General features: G+C 45.3%; 1 protein-coding gene across 5 annotated transcripts in view; it reads left to right on the forward strand.

The window, feature by feature from the left end:
• The window catches only part of LOC142501763 (cubilin-like), a 99,980-nt gene that overhangs the window by 10,466 nt on the left and 73,800 nt on the right, over positions 1–15,714 (forward strand). For all 5 annotated transcript variants that reach the window (XM_075612115.1, XM_075612117.1, XM_075612116.1 and 2 more), the window contains exons 3-8: positions 106–132; positions 1,625–1,657; positions 2,768–2,800; positions 4,293–4,325; positions 5,436–5,468; positions 10,954–10,986. In XM_075612115.1, the coding sequence (XP_075468230.1) occupies positions 106–132; positions 1,625–1,657; positions 2,768–2,800; positions 4,293–4,325; positions 5,436–5,468; positions 10,954–10,986 (192 nt within the window). The remainder of the gene's footprint in view (positions 1–105; positions 133–1,624; positions 1,658–2,767; positions 2,801–4,292; positions 4,326–5,435; positions 5,469–10,953; positions 10,987–15,714) is intronic.

A 15,714-nucleotide genomic window follows, 5' to 3' on the forward strand; every position in this document is an offset into this window, starting at 1 on the left:
AAATCTAGATTATTGGTCAAACCATTCCGGTTGGCATTTTAACTACAGTAAATGCACACTTACATGCATTTTTAGGTAATAGTAACAGACTTTTGTTTTTTATAGCTCTCTACCATCCGAATACAACAGAAGGTAATAATGTGTAACCTTGTATTTCTAAGGGATATATAGAACTTGAAAGAAGGTCCCTGCTCAGCTTTATTAGGAATAACGTACTGGGTGGTGCAATCAGGGAAATATTAGAATTATTAACACGAAGAGAAAGCAGAACCCCTATAGGATGCACTCAGCCTCCACTGATTGTATTAACGAGAGAAAATAATGTTTATAACCTCTAAAGTGCAAGAGCTGGCGGTAAACATGGGGTAGGTATAGAGAAAGCAGCGTGGTATGCTGTGTATACCAGTGCAAAGTGTAAAGTGATCCTGGCACTCACAGTGAAAGTGTAAAAGTGCAATGTATAAACGAACAAAGAGCTATAATAAGTTCCTTGTCTGTACGACAAGGGTATATGGTGACTAGCTACAGTATCTCACCAGAGCCTATGCTTGTCTAAGGCTTCATCCCCAGTGGCTGTGGTTGTGCACGCGACGGTGTGAGCGCTGCACACAAGGTACAGCCCTCAATGGCGCAGGCCCCAGACGGCGTGCATGCCTTGGTGCACAAGGCGCGAGGCGCAACCACCTTTGCCAAAAGACAAGATTTCTGTCTTTTGGTGTGGCGGCCGAACATTGGCCACATCATGGCACCGGTTCAGCCAATGAGGGCGAACCAGCTGCGTGACGTCATGGCTGCACCCCCGCCACGCACCCCATCGTTCAGTTCCTGGAGTCCACCAGGTTACGCTGAGGCAGGTAATGAACGCTGCCAGGCACCCTGCCGTGCACAGCGGCCTTAGCCTAAGGCTAGTGGCTACCTCCGGGGGTTCACATCAAGTTTAACTGCCTGAGATAGCTTACAAGTGATGACCGGCAACAACCCATGTAAAAGACAAACAATAACCCATGTAAAAGACAAACAAGCAGATAGTTCTGTGATAGACTCCTTGTATATAAGTAGATGTGATGTAGCATTTATCTCACAATATAGAAGCCAATACTGTCTAGAACTAGTGGTTACATCTTGAGGTCCACATCAGGTTGTTTCTGAGATTCGCTATTATAAATTTCAATACCAAACAGTCCCCACGTTGCCTCTCTCTGACCTATACAACAAAAAACAAAGAAAGATGCCCAAAGCTACTTCCAATGTGACAAAAATACACAGTGCAATACCTATATATTCTCTTGAAAAAGGGTCATTTAGTTTAACCCTTTGGCCAAAGCGTCTTAAGCCTGCTGCCACTTTCAAGGCATGACCATAGCAGGTCCTAACACTACCTGAGTTAAAATTCTTATTTACCTTATAATTAATTTTTGTCACATTGGAAGTAACTATGGGCATCTTTGCTTGTTTTTTGTTGTATACATTTAGGCACGCCCACTAGCACTCCTTTGGCCACTGATACAGTATACATATACATATACATGCTTATGTTTGGGGTTTCTCAGAGCTTGTTGGGAATCTGTGTGTTTACTCTCTTTGACCAAATTATAGTAACAGACTTTTGCTTTGTTTTTTATAGATCTCAACCATTCGACCACAGCAACAACAGAAGGTAATAATGTGCAACCTTGTATTTCTAAGGGATATATAGAAACATCAATAATATAATTTATACTGTTAGTAGATAACGCTACTTTTCAAGGATAAAACCATTTCAACATGTATATACCTTTATTAAAGCTAGAAATGGATTACGGTGTGCATGTGATCTACACTTGCAATGGTGTGCTTGTAGATGTTTGGCCATCACACTACAGCCCCCCTGTAAACCCTCACATTGCAGACACACACAAAACACTCTGCACACCTCCTCTACCCACAAAACACACACTGCAGACACACACAAACCAACAAAACAGACTCTGCCACGTCTTCATCCACAAAACACACACCAGCAGCCCCCTCCCTACACCCACTGCAACCCCCCCGTAAACACACACACTGCAGACACACACACACCAACAAAACACTGTGTACCTCTCCTCCAGCCACAAAACACACACTGAAGACACACACACAGCAGGCACCAACAAAACAAACTCTGCTGCCCCCTTTACATCCACAAAACACCCACACACCAATAAAACACTTTGCTGGTCCCATTTACACCCACAAAACACACACAGGCACACTTCCCTTTCCCCTCACTCTCCTGTGCGGAGCTCTCTGCAGGCAGGGTGGGGGATGGAGTCAGTGCCTTCCAGCTGCCTCCTGTCCAAACACCTCCCCTGTCTAAGAGCGGATCTCACTCTGTGTGAATGAGAACTGAAAGCTGTTTGGCTGAAAAACTTGACAGGGTGCAAACAATTCCAGACTATTACTGATTGGATAATGCCCGGAATTGTAACCAATCAGAAAGCAGGGATTTCAATAATGCCCAGAATTTACCAGCTTTAGCCTATAATTCTGCATAACACTTAGGGCTATAAGATCTGCAAAGTTCTGGCAAATGGGGTCTCATATAACCTGATGTTACTGAAAACAGAAATGAACATTATGCTCCGTGAGTTAACACAATATCCTCAAATGTAATTAAAAAATTATATTTTTGATCCCTAAATCTAGATTATTGGTCAAACCATTCCGGTTGGCATTTTAACTACTGTAAATGTACACTTACATGCATTTTTAGGTAATAGTAACAGACTTTTGTTTTTTATAGCTCTCTACCATCCGAATACCACAACAACAGAAGGTAATAATGTGTAACCTTGTATTTCTAAGGGATATATAGAGCTTGAAAGAAGGTCCCTGCTCAGCTTTATAAGGAATAATGTACCGGGTGGTGCAATCAGGGAAATATTAGAATTATTAACACGAAGAGAAAGCAGAACCCCTATAGGATGCACTCAGCCTCCACTGATTGTATTAACGAGAGAAAATAATGTTTATAACCTCTAAAGTGCAAGAGCTGGCGGTAAACATGGGGTAGGTATAGAGAAAGCAGCGTGGTATGCTGTGTATACCAGTGCAAAGTGTAAAGTGATCCTGGCACTCACAGTGAAAGTGTAAAAGTGCAATGTATAAACGAACAAAGAGCTATAATAAGTTCCTTGTCTATACGACAAGGGTATATGGTGACTAGCTACAGTATCTCACCAGAGCCTATGCTTGTCTAAGGCTTCATCCCCAGTGGCCGCGGCTGTGCACGCGATGGTGTGAGCGCTGCACACAAGGTACAGCCCTCAATGGCGCAGGCCCCAGACGGCGTGCATGCCTTGGTGCACAAGGCGCGATGTGCGACCACCTTTGCCAAAAGACAAGATTTTTGTCTTTTGGCGCGGCGGCCAAACATTGGCCACATCATGGCAGCGGTTCAGCCAATGAGGGCGAACCAGCCGCGTGACGTCATTGCTGCACCTCTGCCATGCCCCCCATCGTTCGGTTCCTGGAGTCCACCAGGACACGCTGAGGCAGGTAATGAACGCTGCCAGGCACCCTGCCGTGCACAGCGGCCTTAGCCTAAGGCTAGTGGCTACCTCTGGGGGTTCACATCAAGTTTAACTGCCTGAGATAGCTTACAAGTGATGACCGGCAACAACCCATGTAAAAGACAAACAATAACCCATGTAAAAGACAAACAAGCAGATAGTTCTGTGATAGACTCCTTGTATATAAGTAGATGTGATGTAGAATTTATCTCACAATATAGAAGCCAATACTGTCTAGAACTAGTGGTTACATCTTGAGGTCCACATCAGGTTGTTTCTGAGATTCGCTATTATAAATTTCAATACCAAACAGTCCCCACGTTGCCTCTCTCTGACCTATACAACAAAAAACAAACAAAGATGCCCAAAGCTACTTCCAATGTGACAAAAATACACAGTGCAATACATATATATTCTCTTGAAAAAGGGTCATTTAGTTTAACCCTTTGGCCAAAGCGTCTTAAGCCTGCTGCCACTTTCAAGGCATGACCATAGCAGGTCCTAACACTACCTGAGTTAAAATTCTTATTTACCTTATAATTATTTTTTGTCACATTGGAAGTAACTTTGGGCATCTTTGCTTGTTTTTTGTTGTATACATTTAGGCATGCCCACTAGCACTCCTTTGGCCACTGATACAGTATACATATACATATACATGGTTATGTTTGGGGTTTCTCAGAGCTTGTTGGGAATCTGTGTGTTTACTCTCTTTGACCAAATTATAGTAACAGACTTTTGCTTTGTTTTTTATAGATCTCAACCATTCGACCACAGCAACAACAGAAGGTAATAATGTGCAACCTTGTATTTCTAAGGGATATATAGAAACATCATTAATATAATTTATACTGTTAGTAGATAACGCTACTTTTCAAGGATAAAACCATTTCAACATGTATATACCTTTATTAAAGCTAGAAATGGGTTACGGTGTGCATGTGATCTACACTTGCACTGGTGTGCTTGTAGATGTTTGGCCATCACACTACAGCCCCCCTGTAAACCCTCACATTGCAGACACACACAAAACACTCTGCACACCTCCTCTACCCACAAAACACACACTGCAGACACACACAAACCAACAAAACAGACTCTGCCACGTCTTCATCCACAAAACACACACCAGCAGCCCCCTCCCTACACCCACTGCAACCCCCCCGTAAACACACACACTGCAGACACACACACACCAACAAAACACTGTGTACCTCTCCTCCAGCCACAAAACACACACTGAAGACACACACACAGCAGGCACCAACAAAACAAACTCTGCTGCCCCCTTTACATCCACAAAACACCCACACACCAATAAAACACTTTGCTGGTCCCATTTACACCCACAAAACACACACAGGCACACTTCCCTTTCCCCTCACTCTCCTGTGCGGAGCTCTCTGCAGGCAGGGTGGGGGATGGAGTCAGTGCCTTCCAGCTGCCTCCTGTCCAAACACCTCCCCTGTCTAAGAGCGGATCTCACTCTGTGTGAATGAGAACTGAAAGCTGTTTGGCTGAAAAACTTGACAGGGTGCAAACAATTCCAGACTATTACTGATTGGATAATGCCCGGAATTGTAACCAATCAGAAAGCAGGGATTTCAATAATGCCCAGAATTTACCAGCTTTAGCCTATAATTCTGCATAACACTTAGGGCTATAAGATCTGCAAAGTTCTGGCAAATGGGGTCTCATATAACCTGATGTTACTGAAAACAGAAATGAACATTATGCTCCGTGAGTTAACACAATATCCTCAAATGTAATTAAAAAATTATATTTTTGATCCCTAAATCTAGATTATTGGTCAAACCATTCCGGTTGGCATTTTAACTACTGTAAATGTACACTTACATGCATTTTTAGGTAATAGTAACAGACTTTTGTTTTTTATAGCTCTCTACCATCCGAATACCACAACAACAGAAGGTAATAATGTGTAACCTTGTATTTCTAAGGGATATATAGAACTTGAAAGAAGGCCCCTGCTCAGCTTTATAAGGAATAATGTACCGGGTGGTGCAATCAGGGAAATATTAGAATTATTAACACGAAGAGAAAGCAGAACCCCTATAGGATGCACTCAGCCTCCACTGATTGTATTAACGAGAGAAAATAATGTTTATAACCTCTAAAGTGCAAGAGCTGGCGGTAAACATGGGGTAGGTATAGAGAAAGCAGCGTGGTATGCTGTGTATACCAGTGCAAAGTGTAAAGTGATCCTGGCACTCACAGTGAAAGTGTAAAAGTGCAATGTATAAACGAACAAAGAGCTATAATAAGTTCCTTGTCTATACGACAAGGGTATATGGTGACTAGCTACAGTATCTCACCAGAGCCTATGCTTGTCTAAGGCTTCATCCCCAGTGGCCGCGGCTGTGCACGCGATGGTGTGAGCGCTGCACACAAGGTACAGCCCTCAATGGCGCAGGCCCCAGACGGCGTGCATGCCTTGGTGCACAAGGCGCGATGTGCGACCACCTTTGCCAAAAGACAAGATTTTTGTCTTTTGGCGCGGCGGCCAAACATTGGCCACATCATGGCAGCGGTTCAGCCAATGAGGGCGAACCAGCCGCGTGACGTCATTGCTGCACCCCTGCCACGCCCCCCATCGTTTGGTTCCTGGAGTCCACCAGGACACGCTGAGGCAGGTAATGAACGCTGCCAGGCACCCTGCCGTGCACAGCGGCCTTAGCCTAAGGCTAGTGGCTACCTCCGGGGGTTCACATCAAGTTTAACTGCCTGAGATAGCTTACAAGTGATGACAAACAATAACCCATGTAAAAGACATACAAGCAGATAGTTCTGTGATAGACTCCTTGTATATAAGTAGATGTGATGTAGCATTTATCTCACAATATAGAAGCCAATACTGTCTAGAACTAGTGGTTACATCTTTAGGTCCACATCATGTTGTTTCTGAGATTCGCTATTATAAATTTCAATACCAAACAGTCCCCACGTTGCCTCTCTCTGACCTATACAACAAAAAACAAACAAAGATGCCCATAGCTACTTCCAATGTGACAAAAATACACAGTGCAATACCTATATATTCTCTTGCAAAAGGGTCATTTAGTTTAACCCTTTGGCCAAAGCGTCTTAAGCCTGCTGCCACTTTCAAGGCATGACCATAGCAGGTCCTAACACTACCTGAGTTAAAATTCTTATTTACCTTATAATTAATTTTTGTCACATTGGAAGTAACTTTGGGCATCTTTGCTTGTTTTTTGTTGTATACATTTAGGCACGCCCACTAGCACTCCTTTGGCCACTGATACAGTATACATATATACAGTCATGTGAAAAAGAAAGTACACCCTCTTTGAATTTCATGGTTTACCTATCAGGACATAATAACAATCATCTGTTCCTTAGCAGGTCTTAAAATTAGGTAAATAAAACCTCAGATGAGCAACAACACATGACATATTAGGAGGAGGACACGAAGTGCAACAACTCCTCTCACAGGTGGAGAAATATCACAGGAAATCAGGTAACAATGTAGGCAGCATATGTAGGAAGGAAAAAAAGAAAAATATAGTGCAACACAGTTTTAATGAACAAACAATACTAGAGCAAGGAGCTCCAGTTCACTCACATGCTCCAGAATAAAAAATGGCAGTTTAACCACTCTGGGTTCAGGAACGACGCAGCTCTGCTTGGCTCTGCTCAGCTTTACTCATGTCTCACTTCTGCACTCGGCTTCTCTAAGGCCCGAGTTTTCCTGTGATATTTCACCACCTGTGAGAGGAGTTCTTGCGCTTCGTGTCCTCCTCCAGATGTTACCTTGAGGGATTGAGAAATCCCTCACACCAGCTGCATCTCCTCTTGGTGATATTTATTGTTTTTATATCTTTAATATTTTTTAATATATTTTGGGTTTGCGCTCACTTTCCTTGCACCACATGACATATTACACTGTCATGATTTATTTAACAAAAATAATGCCAAAATGGAGAAACCATGTGTGAAAAACTAAGTACACCTTATGATTCAATAGCTTGTAGAACCACCATTGGCAGCAATAACTTGAAGTAATCTATTCTGTATTACTTCATCAGTCTCTCAAATCGTTGTGGAGGAATTTTGGCCCACTCTTCTTTACAACATTGCTTCAGGTCATTGAGGTTTGTGGGTATTTGTTTATGCACAGTTCTTACGGTCCAGCCACAGCATTTCAATCGGGTTGAGGGTCTGGACTTTGACTGGGCCATTGCGACATCTTGATTCTTTTCTTTTTCAGCCATTCTGTTGTAGATTTGCTGGTGTGCTTGGGATCATTATTCTGTTGCATGACCCAATTTTGGTCAAGCTTTAGCTGTCGGACAGATGGCCTCATATTTGTCTCTAGAATACTTTGGTATACAGAGGAGTTCATGGTCGACTAAATGACTGCATGGTTCCCAGGTCCTGTGGCTGCAAAAACAAGCCCAAATCATCACCCCTCCACCACCGTGTTTGACAGTTGGTATGAGTGTTTGTGCTGATATGCTGTGTTTGGTTTTTACCAAACGTGGCGCTGTGCATTATGGCCAAACATCTCCACTTTGGTCTCGTCTGTCCAAAGGACATTGTTCCAGAAGTCTTGTGGTTTGTTCAGACGCAACTTTGCAAACCTAAGTTCTGCTGCCATGTTCTTTTCAGAGAGAAGAGGCTTTCTCTTGGCAACCCTTCCAAACAAACCATACTTGTTCAGTCTTTTTCTAATTGTACTGTCATGAACTTTAACATTTAACATGTAACTGAGGCCTGTAGAGTCTGAGATGTAACTCTTGGGTTTTTTTTGTGCAATTTCTCTGAGCATTGCACGGTCTGACCTTGGGGTGAATTTGCTGGGACGTCCACTCCTGGGAAGATTGTCAACTGTCCTGAATGTTTTCCACTTTTGAATAATCTTTCTCACTGTAGAATGATGGGCTTTAAATTGTTTGGCAATGGCCATATAACCCTTCCCAGATTGATGGGCAGCAACCATTGCTTCTCTAAGATCATTGCTGATGTCTTTCCTCCTTGGCATTGTGTTAACACACACCTGAATGCTCCAGACCAGCAAACTGCTAAAACTTCGGCTTTTATAGTGGTGGTCACACTTGCTGATGATCAATTAATCAAGGGCATTTGATTCGTAGCACCTGTCTGCTACTTAGCATCTTAATTCCTATGGAAGCCGTAAGGGTGTACTTAGTTTTTCACACATAGGGCCTCATGCAGTAAGCCCAGATAAAATCTTTTCGGGAAGGGTTGCGGATAGGTGGCGGATAGTGTTTTTTTTGGCGATTTGCCCTCGCAGTATTCAGTAAGGGCCGAATCCATGCCGATCCCTGCCGAATCACTGCTTAGGCAGTACTGCCGATGACCTGTGCCGATACAGCCTGGCTCCCGATAAGCCTTCCGATAGGCCTTGTCTGGCGATAGATGTTTGCAGCAGAGAGAGACAAGCTGCTCTCTCAGCGCAAACATCAGCAAAAAATAAAGTATTTATAAACAACTTTTATTCATAGTGTACATGTGCAGGGGGTCTCCGGAGCTGAAGCGCGTTGGTTTCAGGTCCGGGAACCCCCTGCTTCCCGAGATACAGGCCCCTTTATGAGGTGCCGGTATCCCTCTGCATTTAAAGGTCCCGATCACGTGACCGCGACTTGTAAACCAAGCAGAGGGATACCGGCACCCCCTAAAGGGACCTGTATCTCGGGAAGCAGGGGGTCCCCGGACCTAAAACCAAAATGTTTCAGCTCCTGAGACCCTCTGCACATCTTTACTATGAGTAAAACACACATATCAATAAACACTCGTTCCTTACCTTTGCGGCTATGTGCTACGGTAATGAAGCAGCATGAATGTATTTTTAATAATAGTGTACAGTGAGCAGGGGGTCCCCTGAGCTGAACCGCGTTGCTTTGTGGACCAGGGACCCCCTGCTTCCCGAGTTACAGGCCCCGGAATGTGTCATCGCGGGGCAGTGTCGCCGCCATCTTTATTGCACCCCATTCGCGCCGTGTCCGCTATAAATATGGCGGTGACACTGGCACCCGATGCCCCAAACCGGGGCCTGTAACTCGGGGGGGTCTCTGAGCCACAAATCAATGCGGTTCAGCTCAGGGGGCCCCCTGCTCCCGCACAATATTATTAAAATACATAAATGCTGCTTCATTACCATAGCGTATTGCCGCTAAGGCAATGAAGGGGTTAAGGCAGAATAGCATGTTTATTGGGGACAATTGCCCCCAATAAACATTGCTATAAACAACATGCACCCCCTGTGTATGTAAAATACATAAACAACAATAAATACATTAAATACATATAGTACTCACCACCCATGTCCGGCTGCAACGATGAAGACCATCCTCCTCTTCACCCTGCCCATGGCCCCTCTGTTGCTGCAAAACAGACACAAGAATGAAAACATCCAATGTAATGTCCCCTAACCCCTTAATCACCATAGCGGTTATTAACCGCTACAATCATTAAGGGGTTAATCCACCCTCACCCACCACTCGGGACGCCTACATACCCTCCCACACTAACCCCCCACCCATGAGGCCTAACCACCCCACCCACTACCCACAAGGGAGGCCTACCCACATACAGTTGGGGAACCCCCCCCCAACACCTACAGTACAATAATGTGCAAAATAACTATTATCCAGATAGGGATAATAGATTATTTGCCCATTATTAAAAACATTAACTAGCATATTCAAATAAATAAAGTACTACTGACCTCATCAATACGAAGTGTCCGTCGCAGCAACATCCTTGTCTTGCCCACAACATACATAGCCAAAACAAATGTACATTGCAAGTACATTCAGATATCAATTAACCCCTTAAACACCTTATCGGATAATAACCGCAAAGGTAATTAAGGGGTTAAGCCACACTGGCCCGATACCCACCCTTCACCCATGAATTTGTACTGATCGGGGCTTCCTGAATTCAGCCGGGTTCAAAAAGTGCCCATAAGTGGCTTATCGGCAGCCGGATGCCGATAAGTTTTTATCAGGAACAAAAGTTCCCGATAATTCCCACTTATCGGCGCTTACTGAATCCGGAGGGCAAAAAATGGCTATAAAATGCTGAAAAAGCCTTATCGGGGCTTACTGCATGAGGCCCATAGTTTCTCCATTTTGGCTTTGTTTTTGTTAAATAAATCATGACACGTTGTAATATGTCATGTGTTGTTCATCTGAGGGTGTATTTACCTAATTTTAGACCTGCTAAGGAACAGATGATTGTTATTATGTCCTGATATGTAAAACCATGGAATTCAAAGAGGTGTACTTTCATTTTCACATGACTGTATATACAGTATTAGGTGTTAATGTTTGGGGTTTCTCAGAGCTTGTTGGGAATCTGTGTGTTTACTCTCTCTGACCCAGTTATAGTAACAGACTTTTTTTTTTTATAGATCTCTACCATTCGACCACAGTAAACACAGAAGGTAATAATGTGCAACCTTGTATTTCTAAGGGATATATAGAAACATCATTAGTAATATAATTTATACTGTTATTAGATAACGCTACTTTTCCAGGATAAAACCATTTCAACATGTATATACCTTTATTAAAGTTAGAAATGGGTTATGGTGTGCATGTGATCTGCACTTGCAATGGTGTGCTTGTAGATGTTTGGCCATCACACACTACAGCCCCCCTGTAAACCCACACACTGCAAACACTCACAAAACACTCTGCACCCCTCCTCCACCCACAAAACACACACTGCAGCCCCCCCTGTGCACCCACAAAAACACACTGCAGACACACACAAACCAACAAAACAGACTCTGCCACCTCTACATCCACAAAACACACACCAGCAGCCCCCTCCCTACACCCACTGCAACCCCCCTGTAAAACCACAAACTGCAGACACACACACCAACAAAACACACACTGAAGACACACAAATAGCAGACACCAACAAAACAGACTTTGCTGCCCCCTCTACATCCACAAAACACCATGTGGCAGGACGGCCTGTAGCCGAGGTCAGGGAACAGTCCACACGTGTAGTTTCAGGGTTAATGAAAACGTTCAGTGGCTTTTTTTCTCCACAGCAACATAACATGCGGGTACACTATCCCTTTAAACAAACAAATCCTGCTCCACACTGGGAGGACTGACTAACACAGCAGGCCTAGCTAGCAGGCTGGCTGGCTAAACCAGAACCAAACCATAAGAGTCTTTTAAGCAGTTAGAAAAACAAATGAAAAAGTCTTACTTTGGTTGCAGTAAGCAGTTTGATGTATCTGTCTGGCTAACAGCACATATCCATGTGCTCTGGTCTGAGAGAGCCAGCTACTGCCAGTCACAAGATCCTTTTCTACCTTCCTGGCTAACAGGTGTCAGCTTGCCTCCTTATTTCCTAACTTCCACCTGAGTTAACCCTTATGAGTGCTGGATGAAGCACTCAGACATATGTCTCCCAGGCGTAACTGATAGGAGTTGACTTCACTCTGTCACATACCTCCCCTGTTTGTGTGTGGCTAGTGTCCCACACGGCTGAAGCCCGACCCTCCACTCCTTCTCTTGACAAAAAAATCAGCATTTCCATGGTCCTTTCCAGGTCTATGCTGAATATCAAAAGAGAAGGGTTGGAGGGCCATATACCACCTGGTCAACCTTGGATTCGTGTCCTTCATGGTGTTTAACCACTTCAAGGGCGCATGTGACCAGGGTGAAGTGTACTCCGGCAACATAATGTCTCAAGGCCTCAATTGCCCATTTTACAGCGAGGCACTCCTTCTCAATAACGGAATACCTCACTTCCCTTGGGAACAGCTTCCGGCTGATGAACAGTATGGGGTGTTCAACACCATCAAATTGCTGAGACAGCACTGCTCCCAGTCCTACCTCTGAGGCATCCGTCTGGATGATGAAGGGCTCTTTAAAATCTGGGCTCCGAAGAGCGGGCCCTCTGACAGGCACTTTTTTAGCATGTCAAAGGCGTCTTGGCACTCCCAAGACCATTTAACTTGGGTCGGGGCACTCTTTTTTGTCAGATCTGTTAGGGGTGCAGATATTTCTGAAAAATTGGGGATAAACTGCCGGTAATACCCTGCTAACCCCAAAAGGGAGCGGACCTGTGTCTTTATCTGTGGGGTGGGGACTTCCTTTATGGCGGCCACCTTGCTAGCTAGTGGCCTTACTATCCCTCCCCCAACGGCATAGCCCAAGTACTTTGTAGTGGATTTACCCAGGGCACATTTTTTTGGATTTGCAGTGAGCCCTGCTTCTCTTAAGGACGTTAGGACTGCCCTTAATCTTTTTATATGAGACTGCCAGTGTCTGCTATAGATGACAATGTCATCCAAGTAGGCCGCGGCATATGCCCTATGGGGTCGTAGTACCTTGTCCATTAACCTTTGGAACGTGGCTGGAGCCCCATGTAACCCAAATGGCATAGTGACGAATTGGTATAAACCGAGAGTTGTGGCGAAGGCAGTTTTGCATTTGGATTCTTCCGCTAGAGGTATCTGCCAATATCCTTTCGTGAGATCTAGGGTGGAGATATACTCTGCTTTACCAAGCGAGTCAAGCAATTCATCCACCCTAGGCATTGGATATGCATCAAATCTGGATACAGCATTTACCTTTCGCAGATCCACGCAAAACCTCACCTTCCCATCTGGTTTAGGGACCAACACGATAGGGCTACACCATTCGCTGTGGGACTCCTCAATCACGCCCAATTCCAACATGTCTATTATCTCCCTCTCTACCAGGTCTTTTCGGCCCTCTGGCAATCTATAGGGACGGGACCGTACTTTTACGCCAGGTTCTGTCTCAATCCTATGGGACACTAAATCAGTCTGCCCTGGCAGCTCCGAAAAACCATCTGGGAACTGGTCACATAATTCTAGTAGGTCTGATCTTTGTTCCGTTGTTAACTGCCCTCCCATGGGAACCTGATGGTCATTGTATGTACTACCCTTTGGAAGCTGTGGACCCAAATCCGTCTCTCCTTCCCGAGGGTGGATGAACAGCGATCTCATCGTTTTCCAGGGTTTCAGGAGGTTCACGTGGTAGATTTGTTTACCCTTCCTGGACCCTGGTTGAGAGATCTCATAGTTCACCTCCCCGGTGCGGTGGAGAACTTGGAAAGGACCCTGCCACTTCGCAAGGAGTTTACTCTCTGATGTCGGTAGTAGTAGCATCACTTGGTCCCCAGGTTGGAATACCCTCAAGCGAGCATTTTGGTTGTATTGCCTCTCTTGACGTTCTTGAGCAGATTTGAGGTTTTCCTTAGCAAACCGACCTATCATGTCTAGGCGGTTTCTAAGGTCTATGACATACTGAAGGGTATTCTTGGAGGGGGAGGGCTCCTCCTCCCAGGATTCCTTCAGTAGGTCGAGAATACCCCGAGGTTGGCGTCCATATAGGAGCTCAAACGGGGAGAAACCTGTGGATGATTGGGGAACTTCTCGTACCGCAAACAACAGGAAAGGGAGAAGTTCATCCCAAGCTCGCTTTTCAGTGTCCACAAACTTCCTAAGCATGGTTTTTAAAGTACGGTTAAACCTCTCTACCAATCCATCAGTCTGAGGATGATAGACTGAGGTCCGGACGGATTTTACCTCCAATAACTTCAGGACATCCTGCATTAACTTTGCCATGAAATTTGTTCCCTGGTCAGTTAACATTACTTGGGGAAGTCCTACCCTAAAGAACAGTTCTAACAGCCTGTGGGCAACCTGTTTAGCAGTGGCTGATCTCAGAGGGAAGGCCTTAGGATATCTGGTGGCATAATCTACAACAACGAGTATAAATTTATGTCCCTTCGCAGAGGGTTCTAAAGGTCCGACCAGATCTACCCCAATTCTCTCGAAGGGGACGGCTACCAAGGGCAGAGGGACCAAGGGAGCCGGCTTCTGTCCCTTTTGGCTAGTTAACTGGCATTCAGGACATGTCTCACATAGTTTCATGATGTCACCATGTATGCCTGGCCAGTAAAACCGGGACGAGATGCGGTCCGTGGTCTTATCTCTGCCCAAATGACCACCCCATGGGAGAGTATGGGCTAGGGTGAACACTGTTTTAATTAACCCCTTAGGGACTAGCATCTGTCGAATGACCTCCCCTGTTTGTGTAACCTTATTCACACGATATAGGATGTTATTCAACAGTTCAAAATGTGGAAACACTCTTACACCTTGTTTATCCATTATCTTGTTGTTGACCTGTACCACCTTCTCATATTGTCTAGCCAGAGCTGGGTCTTCCCTCTGCCTCTGACGGAAGTCAGGAAGATCCAGGTCTGGCAAATTTCCCGTATCTATCTGTTCCCAACCCTGGTCATCCCCGGCCATGACCTGCAGTCCTTTGGGCTGACTAATGTTACCAAGAGTCCCAGCCTTTTTTAACCAGTCCTCTTTTTCCGCACGTCTCTGTTTACGTGTCTTTGGGACGTGGTGTCTACGGGGGAAAATCTCTGGGGAAAAAGGAAACAAGTCTCCGGGCTTCTCTGGTACCAGAGAAGTAGGCTCCGTAGGAGTAGGGGCCAACAATGTTTCAAAGTAGGGCCAGTCTCGGCCAAGTAGAACAGGAGCAGGTAGCCAAGGAGCAACTCCCACTAGTAGGCTAGTCTCTTGATCCTTGATACGCAGTAAAACGTTTGCCGTCGGGTATCTCTTTGTATCCCCATGGATACACTCGATATTCCAAGGAGAGTCATAGGATAGTCTGTTGCTTGGAATTAGGCCCTCTAGGATCAGGGTTTTTCCAGATCCCGAGTCCAGCATGGCTTTTACTATTTTCCCCTCCAGAGATGCTGGGACTACCCACGGATTGTGGTCCCCTCGGAGACAAGCTGTGGCAGTGGTTCTGCCATATAAAAAGTCCATCTCCTCATCTCCAGAGTCCGCAAACTCGGTCGTCAGCGGAAGCTCTCGACGGGGCTCGGTGTTTGGACCTCTCCGCTGTTGGATGGGATCCTCCCTTCTGGTTGGTGGTGGTATCCTCTCCACCGGATGGGTGACAGGAGTCCAGGTTCTCGGGGAATACTGTGGGTGGCGGCCTCCCTTGAGTGATCCAATGGCCTCGGACCCGGGACGGGCGTCTTTGTGGGAGTTTGTACCAGGAACCCTCCGAGATGGGAAAGAGTCTTCCGATCGGGTTGACTGGATCTCCCGAGCTGGCGGGTTGTAGACCCCTCGATTGTCTGC

This window comes from Ascaphus truei, chromosome 8 (assembly GCF_040206685.1).
Source record: "Ascaphus truei isolate aAscTru1 chromosome 8, aAscTru1.hap1, whole genome shotgun sequence".
Classification (NCBI taxonomy): Eukaryota; Metazoa; Chordata; class Amphibia; order Anura; family Ascaphidae; genus Ascaphus; species Ascaphus truei.